Here is a 26,664-nt window from a genome sequence, read left to right as displayed (position 1 = left end):
ACATTTTTAAATAGTGATTTATTTTGAAAGCTTTTCAGATTAGTTTTACAGCTCTATCAGAAAATGAAATGTTTATTTGGTTATTTCATTTACCAAAGGTAATTGAAGCAGATATTTATGAAGTCATTGGGCGGTAAACTATCATTAGTCTTAGGAGGAGAACATCACCAGACAGACATTTTAAATTGTTTTATTTAACTAAAACAACAACGTTAAGTATTCTGTATTTTTTTCTTCAACAGCAAACATATATTTTAACAAAACAACCCTATGTCCCTCACTTCTCACATTTATCTCCAGACTTCTTCTCCTTGTCCAGATCTATTCCACCCCCAACAATCTTCTATTCCTTGAACTTTTTGAACCTTTGCACTTTTAGAGAGAGGTAAGGGATTGACTCTGTGTACACAAATTTGCAGAGGGACAATAGAGTTGAGGTCTGTTATTTCTCACCTCTCTATGTATTTATTTATTTAAAAACATTTTTGCTGTTAACAAGTATGTTGTCTCTCGAGCCACAAATCCACAGTCTGAGAACTGCAAGACTGAGCATTGAGTCCCATTGGGTAGATTAGAAAGATTAACCTAAATAATCTATACGGGAACCCCATGAAATTGGGTCCCTAATCCATGAGCGATTGTAATGTTTAAGAAAAGTTTTGTAAATGAGTTCCATGAATATATTGTCTCATACTATCAACTAAGAATGTAAAATTCCTATTCCATGATGATATCTTTGAGCTATAACGTATCTTAATTAAAACTACCTTTAGATTGTTTTTTTTTTCTTCAAAAAGCATTTTATCAAAAAGAATCTGTTTCTTTTAAAGTCATTGTATAGCACCAGCGTGGATAAAAATCAAACACCAAAGAAAGAGACCATCTTCTTTGCCATTTACATTTCACTGAACATCTTTCATTGGTTCTATGATGTTTACCTTTTCCCAGATCGTCATTAACCCAAACTACGAAGTGGCAGAATCGGATTATTCAAACAACGTGATGAAGTGCAAGAGCCGGTATGATGGACAGCGCATCTGGATGTACAGCTGCCATATAGGTGAGCAGGAGCACGTGGGAAGCTGAGCTGTTCAAATAGCTGTTGCTATGGCATGCAGCGTGAGCTACAGGTTAGAGCCAGCTGCTGGGAGTCAAATTGTGCGTTCTGCTTCTGCCACTAACTTGCTCTGTCGTATGGGGCAGGTCACTTACCAGCAGTTCCTGTTTTTGCACAGGGGCAAAAGATGATATTGGTCCGTCCCCGAAGGAAATTGTGGGATAGTGTTCTTAAAGGGTTGGGTGAGGTGTACAGCCAAGTGTTAGTTTTATTCTTCCCCTCACTCCTTCAGTAGTGTATGAACTGAAGCTGAGCTATATGCTTGTCAAATGTTAATAGAATTAAATAGCCGAAAGGTAAGCAATGGCCTTTGATCCAAGTCCAGAACTCCCAGTGGTGTGGAGGAAAACTCACCTTGTGGCAGCTTAGAAACAGAGGCGTAATTTACTCAATTTACCTGGTTTGTTGTGCATCTGCCTTTGGTGTCAGAGGCATAATTTACACAGTCTCAAGTGATACCTTGCTGACAGTACCTGGTTCTCTCTGCCTCTCTCAGGTGACTCCTTAGGCCAAGAAATGGAAGAGAAGTTTGATCACTTCAGCGGACTCACAAATAACCAGGTGTCCACGCGGTAGAGCAGCTGGCCTCCCACCCATTATTTAAGGAAGCAGGGATGCCTGTTTGCGACTTCCCTAACCACTGCACAGAAAAAGAAACCAAGTAAACAACCATGGACTTCAAATTAGCATCGTAAGTTATTCTCAGCGACACCCTCCATACCCATTTCAGGTGCTCAGCACACTAGGAAACAGAATTCGCTTTGTAACTTCACTCCTAATATTAAGATGATTTGGAACCAGACTTTAATTCCACTAGGCCCCCATGTCCTCGCAGCTAGGGCTTCACATCCATCCAGGCTAACCTGTTCACTGGAGACTCCCTCCCACCTTGTTCATCTGCACAGTTCCAGGCTGCAGTGAGCAGATCGCAGAGGTGGCGGTGGTTTCCTTTGGGTGAGGACAACCTACATGTGTCCCTACCATTGACAGTGTTTCAACATACTTCCCTCTCAGCTGCCTTGCTCCTGTCTTAGCATCTTTATGCTTTGAGCCGAGTCTGAACGGACATTGCTTTTCTAAAGGTACTTAAATCCAACTCCTCCTCAGTCCTGCCATGAAAATACCCAATTTAGCACATAGCTAAGAAAAACTGGAGCACCTTCCTGACACCAGGAAGCTGCCAAGTGTAATTTAATACTGTAACATAAGCTTGTTCATTTCAAATGCTCCACTCACAGTTTGATCTTTAAAAGGCACATCTAAAGCAGGGCTAGTCCGCACTGTGTTCTCTACAGTACTTACCAGAACTCCACACAGCTACAAGTCAATTATGCAATCTAGACCTGGAAAAGTTCCATTATTTAGTACACATCCTTGTGTTGGGAGACTAAACAGCATTTCTGCTGCACACTAAGCTGTTCATCCAAATGATTTTATGTACATCCAACACCTTTTAAGCTAGATATTACATCTGAGCCTTTTCTTTAAAGGGTGAATATAGTTAATCATTGTATCATCAATATACTTTTACAAAGATAACTTATTGGCCTTTACTGTCAGGGATCTGGATCTTTGCGTTATGTCAGACCACCTGTGTAAGCAATTTTTTAAAAGAGATTTTACACGTCGGTAAATGCATAATGGTGCTAAGTGTGTTCCTCTGTTTGTTTGAGGACGCATGTTGCTACATGTCTTCAGACACACACCTACTTGAATAAAAATCTCCTTTGCCCAGAAAAGAGTTTTATATGCCATTTTTGTGTATGTTCATTGAGTGACCTGGAAGTTTAGTTCTTTCACCCCTCTGCCATGTGGCTGGGGCAAGGGACTGGGAGCCAGGATACCTGGGTTCTACTCCCACTCGCTTGCTCTGAGTCAGCAAACCAACTAAAGGGACTTCAACAAACCTGAGCTCTAGTCACTTCTTAAGTTACAGCAAAGGCTGGTATTGCATCAGCTGAGTGCAAATTGGAAAATCACTTAGTTATACTAACATTACTGGACTGAAATGTTTTATCTTATTACACACCTAAAGTGTGATTGAAGTTGGATGTGTCCCTTTAACCTCATTTTTGCTCTCTCTAACCTACCTCACAGGGGTGTTGTGAGGTGTAAGGAATGCCTGCCAAGTCCTCTGCTAATGTCTATCAGAGGATCTTCAAGTATGTATCTAATAAATACTAAGTTATGCCTCTCTGCCTAGAGAGAGGCATCTGGCTAAAGTTTTGCACCTACAGTAATCTGGAAAGCTCCATTTTGTTCTGAGGAGGAGAGACTTTAGTAAAGGCCTGAGCCTGAAGAATGTTCAAAAGCCTGAGCTCCTGCAGTGGGAGTCTTGCAGCATTCTCTCAGGATCAGGGGATGTCAAGTTCTGGCTCCCCCCCCCAAATCAGTGGATAAGAACGCTCCTTGAAATACTGCACCATCACAACCCTGAGCATGCTTGTTACATACTGTGTATCCAGAAAAACTGATGCTGCCACATGCATTTGCTGCTTATCAGTTTTGTGGTATAACTTTATTTTAACAAACGTCAGCTTTACAACTTCAGTAAACATTAAACAGCTATTGACTCCTGCAAATGTGTTGCTCTGTGTTTCTTGCTTCCAATCAAGGCCCAAAGTATTCCCTTCTTCCCTCCCACAACGCTCAATCTAGGGCAGCTCTTACGAGAGGCTTTATACATTTTAAAAGAATTTAGTGCTTAGATCAAGGAGGCTTTGCTGTTGTAGCTATCACAGCCCATGAGTGGAGATTACCAATCACCCCAAAGTGCCAATGAGCTGCTTTGGCAGGGTGTTGATAAACACCTGCTGGGGACCAAGATAAAATGCTCTCCCTAGTAAAGAGCTAGTTTACAGTGGCCTCTGGATTAGTGAGAAATAATTTGAAAAACTAGGTGGCCCATTTCCCAGAATGCAACAAGGGAGTTCAGTATTAACAACAGTAAACTTGTTCCCTTCCTTCATTTAAAGGGAAAAAAAACCCCAACTCCACAGTGTGTCCTAATGGCAACTCACTGTTCCGCATGCAGTTCGCTATCCCACCCATGCTCCTTTGAAGCTTGTCTTCAGCCCATGGTCAGTTTACTCTTCCAAGTTCCCGGGATGTAGCACGTCACCACCTGAGACTCTCTGCTTTCTGTGCTGCAAACCCAGAGCCCTTGTCACCAGCCTTCTAGCCACTGCAGTGTCAGTCTGGGGTCTCTCTTTAGCCAGCTGAAGGAGCTCTAAATAAAACAGATGAGAAATCAAACAAAATGGAGGAGAGGGGGAAGTCCCCCTAGTTAAATTCTCTTAGTTTAGGAACACTGTCTTGTAGCTAAACTACATAACTGGGAGTCAGCTCTTCCCCAGAGTCACCGTGCAATTACAGGCAAGTCATTTCACCACTTTCTCAACCATCCTACCTCACACCAGAGGACTTTACTGACCTGCCTCAATGGGATGCTGAGGGGCCAAATTTATTGTCTGTAATACGCATAGATTCAAAGACAAAAGGCAAAGTGTTATATTCAAATAGCTTAACCTGGTCCCTCACTGCAGTGGTAGAGAGCCTTCAGTGATTAAAATTCACCAACTGCTTCAGAACCACTCCTGGCAAAATTTAGCAATTCAGATACCAAGAAAAACTGACATCAGTTGAGACACTCACTCTGAAAGCCTAGCGCTAACCCCTCGGAAAGCAGACTGCTTCAACTCCTAAACATTTTTAAATGATTGTGTAGATTTTAAAAGGCTTTTCTGAAGAGCCCATTTGCCCGAGGTTACTGGCAATTGCTGCTGTTAACCACCAGCTGGCTTGTTAAAGCTTCAAAATTGATTACTTTTTTTTTTTTTTTTTTAAAAAGCCAACATTTTACCAACTCCAAACCCACAGGCTCAATAAGCCTTCGTTTAATATACAGTGGATTTGATACCAGTAGAGTCGTTTAACTGTTTGCAAACTTGAAATCATCCAGTGAGCAATATGGCTTGGCCTGGGTTATTAAAAGATTGTTCAAACAAAAAAACTGGAGGCGGCCCAACGGCAGCAAAAAAAACAAGAGGGACAGTGGCTCAATTTATCCACCCACAGCTTGGAAAATAAATCACCAGTATTCCTGACAAGGTTCTAAAGGGGACACTGTCAGCTAGTTTAGGTTTTGGTAAAAACGGGGTTGTTTTTTTAATTAAATACAATTTTGTTCAGGTTCGAACATTCCTCCGCAACCCTGATATCACACCCCTAGCCTAGCACACAAGAATCAGGATGTGAACTAGACCAGTCCCTTCACCATACAAGCTGAACAAAAGTGGGAAAAGCTAATTGGATTTGTTGAAAAATTCAGTTTCAATAATCTAGCCATGCTAGTAACTCAGGAAGTGGTAAAAAAATGACAGTGTCCTTTTAATTAATACTGAAATTTATTTTGACTGCAATATACTGGACAAACACGGTAATTATATGTACAGTGAAATCTTTATATTGCGCCAAGATGCATGACATTTTTCACTTTTACTGCAGCAAGCATAACTGATTACAGTATGATTTTAAAGTAATCAAATGAACTGAATGTTACTAACTCTGAATGGCTAAGCTTAAACAGTTTTATCTGAATCTGCTACTGAATAATAAAAATTATGCCAACCACAAAGTACTAACTGCTATTGGTTTCATTTTCTGTGATATTTAATTGTTTGAACTAATTAATGTAGGGGGAAAATGTACCATGAGTCTCTATTAACATCAATTAATATACACCCCAGATCCCCAACATCAATGGTGGAAACAGATCTCATTCTTGACTGCTATTTATGCTTTATACAACTGAAGCAAGTGGCATCGAAAAGGAGCCCTACATTCACCAGAGTCCGTGCTTCAGTGCTGAGGCCCCACTGAAAGCAATGGAGTTTAAGCATGTGCTTAAAAGCAACCAGTCAGTCAATCCCGTCTGTACTGTCAGAGCGCAACACAGGCTTTCTTACCACCAATCTAATTCTACCCCCAAAACTTTTGGCACCTCTCCCTGAAGTCAGTGGGAACTGTGACTGTACCAGAGAGCGGAACGGGCTCCTGTGTTACTGTACACAATGCCTCCTGGTGGGACTTGCTGCTTTTCAAAAGGATATTTACTAATAATGCATTCAGCAGCAGGCTGCATTTAGCAGAGGACAGGTGGAATAATGTAGAAGTTACAGTATTTAACAGGCTACGGACAAGATTTTCAAGCTTGGGTGTCCATAGGGTCTGATTTTCGAGGGTGGGGATATCCCTGCAGCTCTCTCTCATATTAGAGCTGTCTGTGAGAAGCAATTTTGCAAATCAGGTCAGTTATTTAGGTGCCTAACTGTGGGCACCCAACTATAAAAATTTTGGCCTATGCTAAAAAATAAAGATCTATGATCTTCCTCTGCATGCTTTGTTCTCCTGTTACAAACACACAAGACAACTACTTGATCACGCCACTCCTTAAGGCAGCAGATGGTTTTGAGGTGTGCCACAAAAGTCAGAAAAGTGACTTGCAACAAGACTGAGTTGGTGTGTTAATACTCTTATTCCACCTCTGATATGCTCCCCTTCACAGTCACTTTTCTAATCTACAGACCCAGCTGGATTCTTTCTGCCTCGGGCATCATAACTCAATATCTTCCACGAGCAGAATTAAGGTGACAATTGATGCATGAGGCACAAAAGAATTCAGCTCACCCTCCTACACCACAACAGTGCCAATAAAGCCACAAGAGTAAACACCTGTTCTTAAAGCAGTGAAGGTCTTTACTGTGGGTTTATTTTTAAATCCAGTATAATTAATAAGTTAGCCACAGTAACCACCCCTAGCAGCAGACGATATGCAAAACAAGGAGCAAACGCAAATCAAAGGTTTCTTACTTGGTCGCTGAAGTGCCTTGGTTTTAGACTGTCTTGTCCCATGGATCAAAGATCGGATCTTTAGAGAAGGATAACTCTGTCCCAAGGCCTGAGATGCTTCAAAGAATAAAGATCGCTACGGTCAACAAGCTGAATTGTTGTAACTATAAACAAAGCTCAGTGCACACATGGAACGACACCATTTTATCTCAGCTGATGATCTGGCCTTAGATTTTTAGCGGAATTTATTCAATTCACTCAGATGTTGAATCCCGTAGGCCTTGGGCCTGCAAGATTCCCACTGAAATTTGTAACTGCTTTGTTCAGGACGGGTCAGGGATGATGGGATCAGGCCCCACATATAGAATGAAGGCTTTCTGCATATACGCACAGCCAGACATGAACTGCTCTAAGGAACATTATGAGCTGGGGAGTCAGTTTGCCATAAGGTCAGGTGTTTTGACCTAGATGTCACAAGCCGTTAATGATGTCCCCTTTGTTGTAGGCTTGCTAGAATTTTGTTCATTTTTGAGAATAAACCCAGTTGGCAGAATGGATTCATTTCTAAAATACAAAATGATTCACACACTAATTCCTTATACAGGGAGTCCCAGCAGCCTGGTTACTACCCAAGCCAATTAAAAACCTGCAAAGCAGAGTTTCCGCAGAACATGTACTTCATAGAAGAGAACATCAGCAATGCAGAATTAATTCTAGGTTCTTGTGTCAGAAGTTGAACCTGTGGTTTAAAGAAGTTTAAAGTTGGGGGAGGTGGCAGGGCAGGGAACTGGCATCAATGTTTTGCAGCTGCTTAGATTCAGAACTGGAATGACTTGGCATGCACTGTCAGCGGTATCTCCCATGACCGTTACAGAAGGTTGCTTCATTCAGGAACCAGGACGCCTAACAGCTGTGGGAGAAAGACTTTCACTTCCATAGGGTGTGCGAGGGTGATGAGAAGTTACAGAACTCTCCACGCCCACATAGGGAAATGGATTTCTTTTCAACTGCCAGTGAGAATGTGCGATTTGGGATGAAACTGGATTTAATCCTAAATACGATTTCCTTACCAATACCACGCTGTGGACCTGGCTCTTCCACATTTCACCTAACCAGAAGGAATGGGGCATCTTCTTTTTAGTAACAGAAACCCAATGACCCCCACTGGAATTCAGCTTACAGGGCAAGTGGAATTTTAAGGTTCCGCAACTCTTTACCGTGCAACATTGGTGAAGTCCCACCAACGCCATAGGTCACTAAAGAATCAGGTCACATTACCTGCTGCCAGACTGGAAAAGATACCCAGGGCATGAGTGTCATCGACCCACTGAATTTTGAAACCACTCTTGCTACAAAGAAAAAGGAGAGCAACACCATAAACAATCTGGCAAATAGCGTCAGTTAGTAATATCAGTACTTAGGGGTGCTTTTCATCCCTAGATACCCAGTGCTTTACAAAGCATTATCCCCTTTTTGTAGGTGTGGGAAGACAGAAGTAGAGGGGCGAAGTGGAACTTATTCAAGGCCACACAGTGACTTAATAGAAGAGGCGGGCACAGAATCCACATATCCTGAACCCCACTCAAGTGCCCCCCCCACCAAGGACTTGTTGCCCCCAGTGATTACACATTTCTTTAAAAGAAACACACGGTTTAATTCCAATCCCAGATTTGGGATGTGTCATGGAAAGAGCTAAGCCTTATGTATCATTCAGACAAACTGATTCCTCCAATGTCAACAGGAAAGGGGGTGCAGGAAGTGCAAGCGTCAGAAAGGGGTACCAAAAAGGTGGTACAAAACCTAACGGGGGGGGGAGAGAGAGAGAGTTTTTAAGCGCATGAAAGCCAACCAGCCAAAACGTTCAAAGACTCCCCAGCAGCACTGGAAACTCCAATGCCGTTGCTTTATGCTAGGGGCATGAGAACTGGAAAACGATCAGTTTCGTTTTAATGATAGCCTTCAGCCCGGTCCCCCATCAGAGCTAAGTGCATAAAGTAAATGCCGAGGACAGACTGTAAAAAGTAGCTTGTGTCTTTCGGAGTTAACGTTACTATTAAGCTACAGGGTCTCCTGCAGAAACTTACCACCACACCATTATGTACATTAAGCAGGTGGTAGGGAAGAGCATGAATGCGTATCCATCTGCAGATGCAATAATCAAACATTTTTGCAGAGTGGACGCTGGTCACAGCTCCACAGTTAAGGGGATGAATTTTGTTCTGACACGACAATCAATGCACTCCTTAAGGAGCTTTCATTGGATTACTGCCTCCGTGCTACACATTTACACGATCAATCTTACCTCTGAAAGAGCAAAGTAAGGACCCAATCCTTACTGCATTTTCAGCAGAGACACCAAGGACTGAATATACTTTAGGAGTTGAACTCTAATCAACAGGTGTAATTTTACTCAGGAACTCTGATACTACAGTGATGAGGGCCGTTTCAGGAAAGATAGTCCGGTGGTTAGCACGCTAGCCTAGAACTTGGGAGAGCTAGGATCAGTTCCCTGCTCTGCCACAGACTTCCTCTGTGACCTTGGGCAAGACACTTAGCCTCCGAAAGGTGCGGAACTGGAGTGTTGTGAGGATAACAACATTAAAGATTGTGAAAAACAGAGCTTTACGGATGAAAGGCCGATATAATAATATTATTATTATAATATCAGCACCTACCTAACAAGCAGTCCCACTGAAATCCATATGATACTCACATGACTAAAGTCATGCACCTTTGTACGTGTTTGCCGGATTAGGGCCTAAAGAATCACGATTTCTATTTTTATAGAGAAATCGAGGATAATACAAATAAACCACCTTGCTCTCATATAGCGCCTTCCATCACTACATCTCAAAAAGGTTAATAAAAGGAGGTCAGTAACATTATCCCCATTTTATAGATGGGAAAACTGAGGCACAGAGCAGCAAAGTGACTTGCCCCAGGTCACCCAGCAGGCCAGTGGCAGAGCCAGGAATAGACCCCAGGTCTTCCGAGTCCCAGTTTGGTGCTCTAGCCACTAAAAACAATGCAAAGACAGAACTGAAATGCAATGAAACTTCGTCAGATTCTTGCACTGGCCCTTGAAACAATTTATATCGTGTATGCAAGGCTGCACGCATCCTGCTCACTTCACTCAGGCACTTGGCACCACTGATGTCAAGCGGAATGTCTTTAAGCTCGGACGGCAAGCAGGAACTGCCCTGTTCTGAGGTAGGTACTTACTGGAACTCTGAAAATGCTTCCATCAGATGCTCCGTTTTCAGGGATGGCAAGAAATCGTAGATCTCTGTAACATGTCCAAAATCTCCCTCATTGATCTGTGCATCCCCATAGCTGGAATAATCGAACTGGATCTTCTCGACGCTAATGTCCTTTACAGTCAAGTAAGTTGCAATCTGGGAGGAGAAGAGTGTTAGATGTCAAGGTGCATTTCTAATATTGCAGGAGAAGCCAATGAGCAAGGACATTTAGGGGTCTTCAAAAATGCAATGTTCTATCAAGCACAAAGTATGCCTGTACATTTTACATATACAGGGGCTAGGGTGCGAGCCTGGGATGAGCCCTGGGTTCAATTCCCTGCTCTGCCACACCTTCCAGTGTGACCTTGGGCAGGTCACTTAGTATCTCAGTGCTTCAGTTCCCCACCTGTACAATGGGGATAATAGCACTGCCCTGCCTCACAGGATAAATGCTCTAAAGATCGTGAGATGCTCCGATACTACAGGAAGGGGAGCCATGTAAGATACTTAGGACCGATCCCACCAGAAAATGGCATAACCAGTTTAGCCACCAGCTTTCCCCTACACGCTGCTCCAACCAACATGCCTGAACCCTGCTCTGGAAAGACCCCTATAGGGATGAGAGGGGAATTCAGCTCCCATCGCCCATTCAGTCTTTGGCCTGTGCTGTTCAACAGACCCAGTTAGCAGCAGAAGGGCTTTAAGATGGAGACCCCTGGCTGCTAGGAAATGGATTGAGACCCACCTGTGTGTACCACACAGCCCACTGCCTGAGCCATCCACTCCCCAGTCATTTCACAGTCACAGTCTAGAGAATACTTAGCCCTGCCTCGAGGGCAGGGGACTGGACTAGAAGACCTCTCGAGGTCCTTTCCAGTCCTACGATTCTATACTTTTAAGTGGTTCAATAAAAGCAAGCAGGAGCCATAACCAGAGGTCTGCCAGAGCCATGACAAAGAGGTGTCTCAGGGGCTCCTCCTCTCCCTTTTAGAAGATGACAGAGCCTCTTAAAATCACTGCCACATCTCTAATCCACAGCCCATCCACTGGTCATTACTGTCACAAATCCAGTCTCTAAGGTAACATTCCCATCAAAACCTTTACCTCTTGCAAGAGTTCAGCGCCACAGTCGTCCTCTACGCTGCTCTCCTCTTGCTCATTCACTGCAGGGTTTTCCGTGCCTCTATCCTCTGCAGACAATTCCAGCCCACACCGCAGTCTGCCCGCCAGCACTGTACAATCCTCATCCCCATCTTCTGGTCGTGATATCTTTTGGGCACGATCCAGTACAGAGGTATCCATGCGGTGCTTATCCTGGTCAGCCAGTATAGATGGTTTTTTACCATACTCCATTCCAGGGGCATCCATACCTCTTTGATTCTGGTTTTCTGGGAGACTTAGGTTCTGGCTACGCTCCAATATGATGGTGTCTGTACAGCCCTCATCCTGGTTTTCAAGTACTGAAAAGTTCTTGCTTTGTTCCAATAAGGAGGCATCCACAGACTCCTTATTCTGGTCTTCTGGCAGGGACAGGTTTTTGCTACACTCTGATAGAGTGGCATTCGTAGAGCCTTTATCCTGGTTTTCCAGGGCCAGTACGTTTTCGCTACACTCCGATACAGTGGCATCCATGGTGTCTTGATCTTGATCTTCTCCTTGGTGCCGGTTTTTGCTACACTCCAATACAATGGCATCTGTACTGCCGTTATCCTGGTCTTCACGTTGAGATAGGGTTTTGCTACACTCCAATGCAGGGGCATCTGAACAGTCTTTATCCTGGCCTTCCAATACGGATAGGTTCCTGGCACACTCCCACACAGGGACATCTGAACAGTCCACTGGACACATGTTACTTTTATCACCACGGATTTCACCCACAATATGTTCTTCATATGCCTCTCTAGGGCCCTGGACTTCAGGAATTTCCTTGCTCGGGACTGGATCAAGATTACTTGCTACCCTGCTGGAATTTGTAGTGGCCTCAAAGTTACCCAACTCCTCTGGGGTCCCATCGGTTGCACTTTCAATGCAGCTCCCTGCCTCTTGCACCACATCACCATCTGGCTCAGCTCCAGCTCGGTTTTCGTTTCTCATCTCCTCCAGTTTTTCGCGCATCACCCTGGGGACATACAAAGCTTTATCCGGCTTCCTCCGGGGCTGCCGCCTAGTCCTGCCGATTCCTCTGTTGACTTGAGAGCCATCGGCAGGTACCTCCGCATGGCGCGGCCCTGCGGCTCTGCCTCCCCTACTTCTGGACTGGAGAGGGCGGTGGGATCTCGCTGTGGTGCTGCAGGAACTGTTCTGATCGCCAGGCTCCTCGGGCAACCTAGTGCCAAAACAGCAGGGAAATACATGATGTGCTGGGACGCTTCATGCTGTAGTCAAACTTCAGCTCCTTACAAGTCAGCGCTATTGACAAGATCAAAAGTACAACCATACACACCGTCACCAACGTACTGCATGCACGCGTCCTTCACAGCAAACTGCGGCCCACAGATCACTTGCTGGTGATCTGTGCAGAGCTGGCTAAGTTACTAGGGCACTGGCTTCACACCCTGCTCTCCAGCTGCTTCCACAAGGGACTAGGCTCTTCATTGCAAGGGAGCCTGGAGGCCTGTAAAAGCAGCTGCCATTTTAGCATGCTGTGCTACATAGGAGGAGGAGGAAACCGAGAGGAGCATCGAGGGAAGATGGAGAGAAAGGAAAGCAGCTACTGGGCAGTATGTCCAGGGCACATCAGGAGAAAAGGACCAAGTGTTAAGCTGCATACACGGGAAGGAGGGAACCAAGCACGTGCATTAGCACATGACAAGGGGACCAGGCGGCAGAGAAGCCTGAGGAGCAACAAATGAGAAGGGGAGACAAGAAGCTATTAATTCAGAAAACCGGCTATGCCAGGGGTGGGCAAACTTTTTGGCCCGAAAGCCACATCTGGGTATGGAAATTGTATAGTGGGCCACGAACGCTCACAAAATTGGGGGTTGGGGTGCGGGCTCCGGCTGGTGGGGCAGGAGGGTGCTCCAGGCTGGGACCGAGGGGTTCGGAGGGCGGGATGGGGATCAGGGCTGGGGCGGGAGCTGGGGCACAGGAGGGGGTCAGGGGTGCAGGCTCTGGGTGGCGCTTACCTCCAGCAGCTCCTGGAAGCAGTGGCATGTCCCCCCTTCTGCTCCTACGCGGAGGCACGAGCAGGTGCCACCCCTGCAGCTCCCCTTGGCCGCGGCTGCTGGCCAATGGGAGCTGCGGGGGCGGCGCTTGGGGCAGATGCAGCCTGTGGAGCCCCTGGCTGCCCCTCTACGTAGGACCCAGAGGGGGGACATGCTGCTGCTTCCGGGAGCCACGGCACATGCAGTGGGGGGAAAGCCCCAGACCCCGCTCCCCGGCAGGAGCTCGAGGGCTGGATTAAGACACCTGAAGGGCCAGATGTGGCCCCCGGGCCACAGTTTGCCCACCCCTGGGCTATGCTCTGCATTCATCCCTCGATGCGCCACCCAACTGATCATCAAAATAAAGTGAGGGACAGAGTAAACCATTGGGCTCTAATTCCTGATGGAAAAAAAAATTCTACACCTCCTCCTATTCACTTGGGACAATATAATAACAGCGGCTTCAGACACCCACCCTGCAAAAGCAAGCACAAGTTACCAGTATTTTGCCTTTCATCATCTATCCTTTTGACAGGTGAGTTAAAGGGGCAGCCCATCCACTTACATTTGGCCCAACATTTAATTTCTGACAAATCCCCAAGACTAACAGGAATTTTTCTACAATTTTTTTAAAAAGGGGTCAATGAAAACAATTGTTTTTAACAACAAACATTCATCTCCTGCAGAGTCTGCGGCCCAGACATTGCAGCGCTAAGAAGCTTCGCTCCTCTGTCTAGAATTCCACCTGTCCACCTAAAAGGGACATCACAGCCACTCCGGCCTGAATCCAGGCTGATCGCCAGGCTAACACTGAAAGAGACACAGTCAACTCTCTTTTGACTCAGAATGTTTAAAAAGAGCTTCTACCGAATCTGAGTCCGACAGATTTGTTGAAATGCCCCATACTGTTGTTTTAGGTTGTAATAGGAACTTCTGTTTTTAAACACATACAAACGTCCCTCTGGAGGTTTTGCAACCCAAACATTGCAGCAGTGAGTATCTGAAAACAAAAATGACTGTGCACAAAAGTGAAAGTAATTCTGCTGATTCTTCACAGAGAGAAATGCCAGGGGGAAAAAAACAACGTGACCAAACAGCGTAAGTTACTGACAAACTAATCTGTTTTTTTATTTCTTGCACTTTTAATCTTAAAGTGCGCATAACAAATAGATGTTAATACGTACGACTTTTAAGCGGACAACGTCCCTTTAGCTGGGGCACCATAAGGTTAAGTAACTTGTCCAAGATCGCACAGGGAAATGACAGAACAGGAATGGAATTCAAAGAGTTTTGACACCCGGCTTTAACCACTAGCGCACACTCCCTTCCAGTTCGGGGTATAGAACCCAGCACTCCCCATTCCCTGTTGCCTGCCTCAGATCGGGGTCTAGATCCCAGGAGTCCTGACTCCCTACTCTAACCACTAGACCACACTCCCTTACAGATCTCGATATAGAACCCAGGCCTCCCGATTCCCTGTCCTGTGCTCCAACTAGACCGAACTCCCTTGCCTTACACATCTAAATAGAATTCACTGCATTACAAAAGTAGGGTAAAGCTGTTAGCTTTTTGCCTGGATTCAGTACAACTAGGCAGTTTGGCGATTGTCATAGCATCACTTTGACGAGTATTGCTTGAACCCCAAGGGGTTGTAAATTTACCCCCAGTTGTAAATTCAGGCCTATTGCGTGAATTGAGGAGGGATAGTTTTGTTGTTCAGCTATGTGACCGGCAGTCAGAACTCTTGGGTTCTATTCATAACTGACTCGCCGTGTGACCCTTGCAAGTCACTTAACCACTCACTGCCTTTTTCCGTATCTGCAGAAGAGAATAGGGATCAAGCCATCCTCACGGGGTGCAGTGAGACCCAGCACCATGAGATGGAAGGCACAGTAAGGGAGAAGTACTGCTGTACCTACAGCACCTTACCTTATGACTGAGTGACATATAACAGTCCTCCTCTTCCATCCTTCCCCGACGGAAAAGCTGCTTAACAAATCGACATTGTCCACAGTCCTGTGGATCAGGTACCTGAGGCGGCTGGACAAGGGGGGGAACAAGAGAACTCTGGAAAAGGAAAACAGGGCATCATCAGCTTGAAATGGGCGGGGAAGGAGAAGCAGAAGCAGACACTGCAAGTCTCCATTAGTGACCACAAATCACTCCTGGGGTGGGGTCTTAACTCCATTCCCCGTGGCCAGCGAGCCACATCCCAAAAGCCAATTGGCCTCCTAGCTGGGAGCAACAGCAGAGGGGCTAGAGAGCGAACAGTCTGTGGTGCCTGACGTACCCTCGCACCCCTCCAGGGCACGACTGGGTTGGGTCAGATTGCTCTGCTGTCCCTGTCATGATGTAACTTGCCAACACTGGCAAATTTAGCCTCGCAACACCCCTGCCAGGCAGCGCAGTGTTATTACCCTGCGTTGCAGGTGGGGAGCAGAGACCCAGAGAGATGAAGAGACTTGCCCAAGGTTACACAGGACAGAGTCTGGAACCGAACCAGGTTTCCCCAGTTCCAAGCCAGTGCTTTCACCAAAAGATTATCCTTCTGCCTTTATCTGTTCTATGGATAAACAAGAGGGCATCAAGGTTGAGACCTTTCAATCCGGCACCTTTCACTATGTTAAATTCACAGGGAAACCCTTTATTATATGTATCTTCAGAAATTATGAGGTCAGAAAAAAAGATATTCTGTTTCACATTGCATGGTATTTATACACACACTAAAATCACATCTAGTTTCACTCCCAGTGAAATAGACTATAGACTGGACTTTAATATCTTCCTCAGTCTAAAATACTGTACTAAGCATCCATTTCAAACAACTAGAGTACAAGCAAGTCTACCTGGAACACGTCTCTCTCTCCCATCTAGCCCCTACTCTCTGACAGAAACTCATCTGAATCTTATTATCTGTGCACAAGCAGACAGGCAAAACATACTTCTGGAGTGCAGCCAAGGGGTTTGTGTTCATCATGCCCCATAATCGTTTTCTGCTGGGACAGAGAACAGTGTGCACAGGAAGGCCTTAGCAGGGAGGGGCTGACGAAGAACAGTTTGATCGTAAACTATTGGTAATAACCCACCAAGTGGGGACATCAAGTGAACGAGGCCGGGAACTGGCTGTTGCAGAAGTTGCTAGCATCCAGCATAATTCTACCCAGGGAAGAATAATAGTTAGAGATGGCCCCAGGGCAAAAACCCCGCACTTTGAGAAAGTGCAGATCCAGGCTCAAACTTTGTAACTGATCCCTCTTGCTTTAATGGCCATAAACCATAACCCAGTTCTGAATGGTCTAGGACAGTGGTTCTCAGCCTTTCCAGACTACTGTACCCCTTTCAGGAGTCTGATTTGTCTTGTGTACCCCAAGTTTCACCTCACTTGCTTATAAAAATCAGACATAAAAATACAAATGTGTCCCAGCACACTATTACTGAAATATTGCTGACTTTCTCATTTTTACCATATAATTATAAAATAAATCGATTGGAATATAAATATTGTACTTACATTTCAGTACACAGCATACAGAGCAGTATAAACAAGTCACTGTCTGTATGAAATTTTAGTTTGTACTGACTTCGCTACAGCTTTTTATATAGCCTGTAGTAAAACTAGGCAAATATCCATATGAGCTGATGTACCGCCTGGAAGAGCTCTGCTTTCCCCCAGGGGTATGCATACCCCTGCTTGAGAATCACTGGTCTAGGACATGGGATCTGGCTCCAAATGTTGCGGCTCAGCCCCCCCATCTCTAATAAAATCTTTCGTCCTGTAGGGCCCATCTGAAGTTACAGACATACAGCAGCAAAGAAATGCAGCCACCTCTGGATGGAGTGCACAGCCACCCAACACCACAAAGCATCCTGCATGACAGTGGGCAAAGGGGACCATAAACATCTTATTATTCACATGGGATAAAAAGGGCCCAGGTTTTGTGGCCCTTATCTGAAAGCTCCTGCAATGTAAACGGCACAACGTAAGCCACCTACTTCTCATGCTGGTTTTGGAGCAGAAAATGGTCCAGTTCTTCGGAGACCTTGCAGACGAAGTCATTCTCATTAGGGGAGAGGAAGACACCATCCAAGCAACGCAGCGCCAGGGTGACAGTGGGGAGGTGGCCTGATGGAGGGTGGGACGCAGAGGGAGAGGGTGACAAAAGGCAGCAGGGGAGGGAGGGGAGGGGAGAGGGGCACTCATAAATGCTTTAGCTCCTTGGTACCAGTGAGGTCTACAGTGGTTCTGCGCTTTGGAGCAGGCTGCATAGCAGAGCCCGCGCCCACTCCCTCCACCCAAAGTCCTAATGCATCCTGTACAGACATCAGCAAGGCCCAAAGGCAATTCCCCGCCCTCCCGGGATCCACCATGGCCCCCACCCGCAGCAATCCCCCAGCCTCTCCAGCATCCACCACCCCACCCCCAACAAGACCCACAGCAACACCCCCCACACACCTCTCCAGCATCCACCCCCAGCAACACCCCCCCCCACAGCATCCCACTCCCAGCGGGACCCCAGCACCCCGCCCCCCCAGCGAGACCCCCAGCGACCCGCCCCCGCCCCCCAAGCATCCCCCCGCCCCCAGCGAGACCCCCAGCGACCCGCCCCCCAAGCATCCCCCCGCCCCCAGCGAGACCCCCAGCGACCCGCCCCCCAAGCATCCCCCCGCCCCCAGCGGGACCCCCAGCAACCCGGCCCCGCCCCCCAAGCATCCCCCCGCCCCCAGCGGGACCCCCAGCGACCCGGCCCCGCCCCCCAAGCATCCCCCCGCCCCCAGCGGGACCCCCAGCGACCCGCCCCCCAAGCATCCCCCCGCCCCCAGCGGGACCCCCAGCGACCCGCCCCCCAAGCATCCCCCCGCCCCCAGCGGGACCCCCAGCGACCCGCCCCCCAAGCATCCCCCCGCCCCCAGCGGGACCCCCAGCGACCCGCCCCCCAAGCATCCCCCCGCCCCCAGCGGGACCCCCAGGGACCCGCCCCCCAAGCATCCCCCCGCCCCCAGCGGGACCCCCAGCAACCCGGCCCCGCCCCCCAAGCATTCCCCCCCCCAGTGGGACCCCCAGCAACCTGCCCCCCAAGCATCCCCCCGCCCCCAGCGGGACCCCCAGCGACCCGCACTGGGGGCGCAGGGCCAGCGACCCAGGCCCGGCCCCCCTCCGCTCCCCGGGCCCGCCGCCGGGTGCTCGGAAGGCCGAGGCGCAGCCGCCGCCGGGCCGGAGGAAGCGGGGGGCCGGGGCCGGCCTGCGGGGCGCACCGGGGCCCGCACTCACCGGCAGGCCGGGGACCAGCGGCAGCAGCGGCGTCGGCACCGCGCGGCGTCCGAGCCCCGCTCCTCGGCCGCGGCTCCGCCTCCGCCTCCGCCGGCGCCGCCCCGCGGCCTCCCCGCAGAAAGCCGGGCGTGGGCGGGGACTGACCGGCACCGCCCCCCCGCCTACCGCCGCCGTGCTCGGGGAGGGCGGGATGCGGCAACGCTCCTTATCTGTTTGCGTGAAGGGTCATTTATGGGGATGGCCGGGGCATCTGTGCCTGGCCCGGGCCCCCGTGCTCGGCGCTGTACACGCCGAAGAAAGCGCTGACAGGCTGTGAGGCAAACACAAGGGCCGCAGCTCCACCCCTGGAGTGTGGACACTCACGACAGCGACAGACAGGGAAGGGGTTGCTGGAGTGAATTCATCCCCACAAAAGGCGGAAGCTAGGTCCACGGACGCTTTCTTCCATCCATCTTGCTGCGTCTACAGGTAGGTTAGGGTGACCGGGTGTCCCGATTTTACAGGGACAGTCCCGCTATTTGGGGCTTTGTCTTATATAGGCACCTATTGCCCTCCCCCCCCCCGTCCTGATTTTTCACACTTGCTATCTGGGCACTGCTGGTGAACTGCTTATAGCACTGACATAGCTTAAGTCCCCAACCCCGCAAAGACTTAAGAACACAACTTCAGACACATGAATAATCTCAATGCACTTAATACGATGACACACGTGCCTAAAATTACTTACATGCACAACTGAGCCTTAATTTGTTCCAGCACTTTATAGGGGTTTAGGTTATTCTACAGTCAGGGGCCCAGATGCTCCCTGTCACAGTTGTTAACGCCAATATTTTGGTACATTACTCCAGTTCCAAGTGCTGCAGTCTCCCCAAAGCTTAGATCTTAACACCACTTCTCAAAATATGATTGGTCAAGTCAGGTCATTACAGGCTTGGTCCAGCGACCTCTGCTCACATGACTCATCCTTACTCACACAACTAAAGACTAGTCGGGCTGGGTAATTTCTGCCTTACCCCGGAACAATGTTTGATGCAGAGTTAGCTGCTTCTTATGCAGTCATTCTAATCCAGCAGGTATTTCTACTTAGGGATTCATTAAAGCCTCTTCTTAATGAAAGCTGGGCAAGACACTGGCAGGGCTGTATTACATTTACCAGGCTTGATTCTCTTCCTTTCACTCCAGTGTAAATCAGGAGTTACTAAAGAAGGCAATGGAGTTATACCAGTCTAAGAATCAGATTCGGTATGCGTCAGTAATTCTCCGTTAGACCTCACAAAACAAGGTAGAAACCCACTAGTTCTACTTCTATATAATAATGATGACAAACAAATTTATAATTAATACATGTTATTTGATGGCTCCTCCCTCATCTATCACAGCAGGTGAAGGGGCAAAGTACAAAACCAAAAAGCAATAATTCATGAGAAATAAAATCACAGAGATCAATCGTATGCAATCATTGTGCTATGCTAAAGGCTCATGAAGGCTTTTTTAAAGCATCTGCTACTTCAGCAGATGCTAGACCCAGGGCAGTATTTTCTCCTGGTCCCTCTCTAGTTCTCATCTGTGCTGGGCACTTCCTACTGTGATACTTTAAGGCCACGATCCTCTGAAATATTTAGGCACCTAACTCCCGTTGAAATCATTAGTTAAATTCTTTGAAGTAAATTGTAAAGTGCCCAAATATCTTTGAGAATCTTAGTTTACTGGAAGAGGAGTTTGTTTTTTGTTGGGGTGTGTGTGTGTGTCACCCTGTCTCTGTGGGAAGTGATCCCGTCTGGATATTCCCAATCCATCCCTGCCCAAGATAATTTTATTCATGGCTCATAAGGAGGCTTAACAATCACATTATACAGCACTTTACAACTTCAAAGAACTGAACTCATTCACTAGTTAAACTTGGTTACCCAAGAGTAAAAACTGGTCATCTAGGAGAGGTTAGGACTTTCACTAAAGGCACAAGACACTACTTAAAGTGGGGTGGGGAACCACAAGGGGCTGCAGACCCAGCCTCCCTCCCCCCAAATCAAACTGGATCTGGATTATTGAGGGGCACACTTAAAGCACTGTTTTACCAAAACTGCTGCTCCCAGATTATAATAGACCCCCACTCTTTTCAGGCTACTAACTAAAGGTCAAACAAAATCATGTCCCTGCAGTCAGGCTAGGAGCTCTAGCCCTTGAATTATAACAAATTTTATTCTCTATTCTTGTCTTTTAAACAAATCATAACCCCACCTGCCGGGCAACTTACTGACTCCACAATCACTGGAGAAACTCATTGAGCTGTTTCTCCTTCTTTCTCTGATTAACTGCTCCAGAATCTTCTCTCATTCCAGAATTTCCTCCCTTTCTCTTAAAGGGCCACCATAGTCACTCTGCCTTGAATCCTGGGAACTCACTTGGGCAGACCTCCCAACCATTGCTTTCAGGGACACGATCAGCAAAGCATGGCTCTGAATTTCAACTTGTTCAGAGTAAAGCATTTACAAAACATAAAGATGAATAAAATTGTTCCCACTGCTGCAGCTGTTTTAAATTCTAATGGAATCCAGTGTCTTTAAAACACACAAATATCCCCCTAGAGAGTTTGCAACTCAAATAGTGCAGTGCCCAGAATGGAAAAAGAAACTCTCTAGACGCAAAAGGGAAACTGACTTCATTGATTTGTTTTGCTCCAGTAAAGGAGAGGAAAGCCAACAGAGAACAGGAATAGTGACAAGCAGACTGGATTTTCTATGGCTCTATTTCCATTTTGATATTTAAACTACTATTCATACCAGAAAGACATTTCTTTGTTTGCAATACATGTTTTTTAAGCAGAGACTCCCTTTAAAAGATTCCAGCACATAGTCCCCCATCCTCAAAGGGTTATGGAAACAATTCTAACCTTGTAGCTCAAGTCTGGCAAGCTGTCTTCCGCTCACAGGCTTCTCCACACCTACTTTGCTTCATGAAGCACATCAGCTGCAATGACCTCATGCACCTGTGTGGGTGCTGTGTGCACTGCTCAGATCTTTAGGCCGCAATCCATGCCTGTGGAGTCTCATTGAAGTTAGTGGGATCCAGGTGCACAGAGCAGCTTGCAGGATTGGGGCATTAGGCTGTAGGGCGTAGATTCTCAAAGGTATTTAGGCACCTAACTCACACTGATTTCAATCCTAAATAGGTTTGAGGATCCAGGCCTTAGTGCTTTGAGGCAGGGACATCTAATCTATGTGGCACAATTTACCTGTAATTTGACTCTCTTTTCTAAACAGCAAATAAATAATAGTTCTGTATTCTGCACTTACATGGCTTCTTCCATCCAAGGATCTTAAGGGGCTTTATAAAGAGGAAGAGGGGTCATCATGAGTCTCCTTTAATAGATGGGGAAACTGAGGCACAGGAGGTGGTTGGTCTGTTTGTTTTTGAACTAAAGTGGTCAAAAGCAGTCTGATTTTGAATGCCTCAATGTTTTGGAGGCCAATTTGAAAAATCCTGGACCTGATTTTCAGACTGATGCCCAGATTCTCAAAGCTACTTAGGCATCTAACTTCCTCTGATTTCAAAGGGAATTAGGCACCTAAATACCTAGGAGGATTTGAGTCTGGGCCCCTGCACCTTCAGCAGAAGTAAAGAAACCTGCAGGTGCTTGATACTTCTGAAAGTCAGTCCCACTGTTGGGCACCCAAAACAATCAGCAGCCACATGAAAATCTGAGCAGTTGTGACTTGCCCACGGTCACTCAGAGTTCCCAAAGGGCTGAGAGGGATTTACAAGAAATACCGTGTAAAAGGAACTTTGTCATTGCTAGAACCATGCAATGGGCAGTGAGGGAACAAGGCAGGATGACAAACATGCTTCCAAGAGCCGGAGAGGGGTTACACACTAGCTGAAAAATGCAGGGAAGTCTATTCTCTAGGTTTGTTTACCCGTCTGTCACAGCCCCATTTAGTTTCATTCCCCAGCCACAGGGCAGTCTCCAGTTCAGGGTAAGAATGTTAAATGGACAAGATCTCACAGCAATTTTCAAAATCCACTGCGAGTGGAGACGGACACTAGATGGCATCCTGCAGCCCCTGATTAAAATGCTGCCTCTTTTAAGCACAAGAATGGATGAGGGTGAAAATAAACCCACGGTTCTCCAGTGAAGTGCTCCTAAAATGTAATTAACGACTCTCATTATTTCTACTGCAGTAGAAGCCAATCAGAGATTAGGGTCCTATTGTACCAGAAAGTAGATAGACAACACAAAGACAGTCCCTGCCTCAGAGAAGTCGTCATCTCAGTGCAATTCCTGTCCCAGGGCAAGACCCTGCCCTTGCTATTACAAAGTCATCTTCATTTCTGGCTAATCTGTTAGGACTTTGAGTGGTGTGTATCGAGATCCTGACATGCCCAAGCTTTGGGCTGTATTTGAAGGCCAGCCCCAGCTTGCGGTTGGCACGTGGAACCCGCTTGCATGCTGCAGCCTTTACTGAGATCAGTTTATCCCTGACAGACTCTGTATTCACTTCAGAATCCAGCACTTTGTTTGTAAAGTAGAGAGAAAGATGAACTGCTCCCCCTCGCCTCCCATTCCCTGGCTCTGAGCCTTCAATAACTCCCCAGCCAGGAAGTGCATTTGTCACCCTCTTCCTCTTGATTTCTTCGTGCGGCTAGTGTTTGCCAAATCTATGCTGAGTCTGAGGGGCTGTTTACCTTGGAGCGCAGCTTTCCAACCTTCGTGAGGCGTTCCATCCATTCCCCCCACAGGTGTTTCACAATTACATCGTTGTCCTATCCAAAGGGGCATCCTGGAGAGAGCGTGGGCAGCACAACAAAGAAGCAAGGCGCGCCCACACACACACAGACCCCAGCACCAGCAGTCGGTGCTCGTCACAGATCCCCCCATGCTATCCTTATCTGCCTGGGAAATGAACGAACGTTTCTCACTTTTTCATTTGGATGAGGACAAAATGCTGCGAAAGCAAGGCAGCCACTGAGGAGGTGGAAAAGGGAGAGAGGGGTTTGTACAAGGGTCCAGTCAGACCTGCCTGTGCAGGATTTACGCCTCACCCACTTGTCTGCACATCGACCCCTTACCCCATCTAGAGAACCCCAGCACAAGGTTGATACCTTGATCTCCTCCCCAGCCGTGACAAGTACCTCTCTCTCTCCCCCATCCCAGCCAGGAGAGTGGTCTCTGTCTTGGCCTACTTGCTCCGGGAAGGGTTAATCTCTCCCGCCTCTCCCCATCTGCTGATTCTGATTGCTCTGAATTACCATACAGATTGAGACAGCCAGGCCTGTGATTTCACAAGAGCCTCTGCCAGGCTCCTTCAAGTGGCCAGAGACCCTCAGCCTTTTCCATCCTTCGCCCAGAGGCTCCGCTTTCCCTCAGAGATGGATCTCTGCCTGTGCCCCCTGCACCTGCTTCTGTCTGATGAGGGCAGCATCTAATGACTCCAATTTGGAAAGAAACTCAAGAGGAGAGACAATGACAGAGATTGGCTGCTTTCTGACTAGTTCTAGAATCCCACTTCTCCTCATGCCCGTCAACATCAGAAAAGGAACAAGCCAACCACCTCTTCCCCCAGCCCCTCCCTGGCCGTAGCCTTCTAGGCTGATGGGTCTTGCCCTTTTTCCTGGCTAGTCCCATTCACCACAGCTATGGCACATCTGTGCCCTCAACTCCCAACCTTGCAGCCCTGGTGGAAAAGAGTGGAGGTGGGCTTCTGTGCCAGTCAGCTAAATCCAAGGGGACGCTGAATCTGCAGCAGCAGCAGCCGCCTCTGGCCAGGGTAGATTTCCCCAAATCGCCTTCCCCTCAGCACCCAGGCAATATCCTGTGATGTAATCAGTGATAACACAGAGCAATGCGGGGTCAGTCCAGTCCTGATGCAGGCTAGGAAGTGACTGCTTTCCTCTCCAGGCAGCCTGGCAACTCGAGAGGACAATTTCTGAGCCAGATTTGGTCGTGTAATAGCAGCATGCCCCTTTGTACTCAGTGCCAGCCCAGGGCTCTTGCAACACTCTGCCACGGATTATCCATAGGGATTGAATCTGGGCTCTTTTGCACCAGAAGCACAGCTCTCTACCACTCGAGTTAAAGGAGCTAGCAGCAATAGTAGGCACTTATCTGCTGTGAGGACGAGCCACCAGAGAGGGACACGCTTTGCCAGCATCTTACGCAACCATCTAGGGTGCCATCCTGATGTAAGGGGGCTGTGTCACACGAGGACTGAAGCTACAGGCCTCACTGTTTCAATGGCTGCAGAATGCCTGCCCATCTGAGTCCTCCCCTTAGAAAGGCAGATGCTGTTTCTGCTCAAATGGCCCCCATCCCCACCTCTTTGTAGGGAGTCAGGGCAGGTTCCCTCATGCCGTGGCCCCATCTCCCCCTCAGCCTGGGAGTCAGGAGAGTCTTCCTTGTGTGGCCTCTGGAATTTACCTCAGGGAACAGAGATGAACCATGAGCCTTTGTGTCTCTAATAGACTCCAGGGCAGCTCCTCCTGAGCATTCCCAGATTTGGGCACTTTCCTGCGTCTCCCGGTAACAGGGCCATCAGGCTAAATGTCACCCTGGCACTTGCTATTCATCACCCCAGTGTGAGCCTCAAGCAAAAACCCAGCAGGGCTCTGGGGAGCTGAGTAGGTAGGCAGATGCACCGGAGACCTCTGGCAGGAGGGGGTGGAGGGGCATGCAGGCTGAGACGGCGAATGTGCCTATAGTTATACAGAGAGGTAGAGAAAGCCCCCGACAGAGTGGGAAAAGGGGACCTTTGGGACAGCATTGGCAGTGGGGGTATGAAATATAGAGCAAGCCCCTTCCTAGGATGGAAAGGAAGCCCCAGGGGTCAGAAATATGGAGATAGCCCCTCCTGCTGTGGGAGGTGTGGGGGTGCTCTGGGATAGCTGTGAGCACTCGCAATCCCCCATCTCTCCAGGCCTACTCCACTGGCCAGTGAACCAGCCTCTCTCACATCTCACCTCCTTGCTCTCCCAGCCGAGTGCGGGTCATTTTCCACGCAGGCTCAAACAAGCAGGGGCAGGAGACGATGACTTGCCACAATGAAGCCGCGTCAGCTTCCCTTCAAGCCTCTCCTCTCCCCGGATCGCTTGGGCTGCTCTGGTGGCCGCTGGGTATCCTTTTTTCTCCCAGTCTTCATTTAAATGGAGGTTTTAAGGCTTCTTCCCACCCAGCCACGTGGCGGGGCCGAGTCTCAGCAAACAGCTTCAGCCATTTGAATGGTGCCTACAGGGAACCTGGAGAACCCCTCACAGTCAAGGGGCTCTTTTTGCACGTCCACCCTATCAGGGGCCTAGTGGGATAATCTTGGGCCCCTGGTAGGTGTGCAGCAGCTACCGCAAAGGACAGAGTCAGCGCTCAGCACACCCAGCAACGCAGAGCATTAGGGATCATGGAGTAAGGTGTGAGACTGGCACCTAACTCCCACCAAATTGGAATCAGGCACCTAAATCCCTTCGGCCCCTTTGAAAATAGCAGCCTCTGCATTTAATCCTTTCTTACACCTGGGGCCGATGGGAGCACACACACCCCGCTACATGCACACACCCATTAGGGATAGAACCCCTGGCTCTTGCCTCACCTGGCCTCAGGGTAAGAGAATTCAGGCATGGTTAGTCCTGTTAGGTCCCCTCTTGTCCACCTCAGAGAGACCAATGCACTTTAATCCCCTATAGTATTTCCAGGGCTCTGTCCAGCCAAGTTTTAGATTTCCCAACAGTTGGGGCTTCCACTCTGTGGCCAGGGAGACTATTCCAGTTTCAGAGATTGCAATGGCCAGGACATTTCCCCAATATTCAGCTCCAATTTGCCTTTGCTTCATTTCCTCCCATTCTTCCTCGTCATACCCCTCAGCGTCATTTTCCCGCCTCACTCGACAATTATAGCCATAGACGGTTATCATAGCAAAGAGAGACTGACATGCTGCAAACAGTTAATATTCAGGAACTGTGTCAGCTGGGTGAATCTGCATTGCTAGCCCGATTTTGTAAATGGGGAAACTGAGGCACAGAGCAGCCAAGTGATTTGCAAGGTCACACAGGAAGTCACTGGCA

The 26,664-nt window shown here is 47.9% G+C and overlaps 2 protein-coding genes across 4 annotated transcripts in view; one reads left to right on the top strand and one right to left on the bottom strand.

Moving 5' to 3' along the window:
* LOXL2 (lysyl oxidase like 2) overlaps positions 1–5,753 on the top strand; it is a 92,531-nt gene extending 86,778 nt beyond the window's left edge. For all 3 annotated transcript variants that reach the window (XM_048829314.2, XM_048829312.2, XM_048829313.2), the window contains 2 exons: positions 949–1,060; positions 1,614–5,753. In XM_048829314.2, coding sequence (XP_048685271.1) covers positions 949–1,060; positions 1,614–1,693 — 192 coding nt within the window. In that variant the 3' untranslated portion in view covers positions 1,694–5,753. The remainder of the gene's footprint in view (positions 1–948; positions 1,061–1,613) is intronic.
* Positions 3,606–26,470, bottom strand: R3HCC1 (R3H domain and coiled-coil containing 1). Its single transcript, XM_075123378.1, has 9 exons — positions 26,458–26,470; positions 18,619–18,822; positions 17,343–17,472; positions 15,279–15,416; positions 11,311–12,532; positions 10,190–10,362; positions 8,246–8,316; positions 6,989–7,084; positions 3,606–4,346 (listed from the first exon to the last, which is right to left on the bottom strand). The coding sequence occupies exons 1-9, from the start codon at positions 26,468–26,470 to the stop codon at positions 4,204–4,206; spliced, it is 2,190 nt and encodes a 729-aa protein (XP_074979479.1). The 3' UTR covers positions 3,606–4,203.
* Between the last annotated feature and the right edge of the window lie 194 nt (positions 26,471–26,664).

This window comes from Caretta caretta, chromosome 26 (assembly GCF_965140235.1).
Source record: "Caretta caretta isolate rCarCar2 chromosome 26, rCarCar1.hap1, whole genome shotgun sequence".
Taxonomy (NCBI): Eukaryota; Metazoa; Chordata; order Testudines; family Cheloniidae; genus Caretta; species Caretta caretta.
This window is presented reverse-complemented; position numbering and strand designations above follow the sequence as displayed.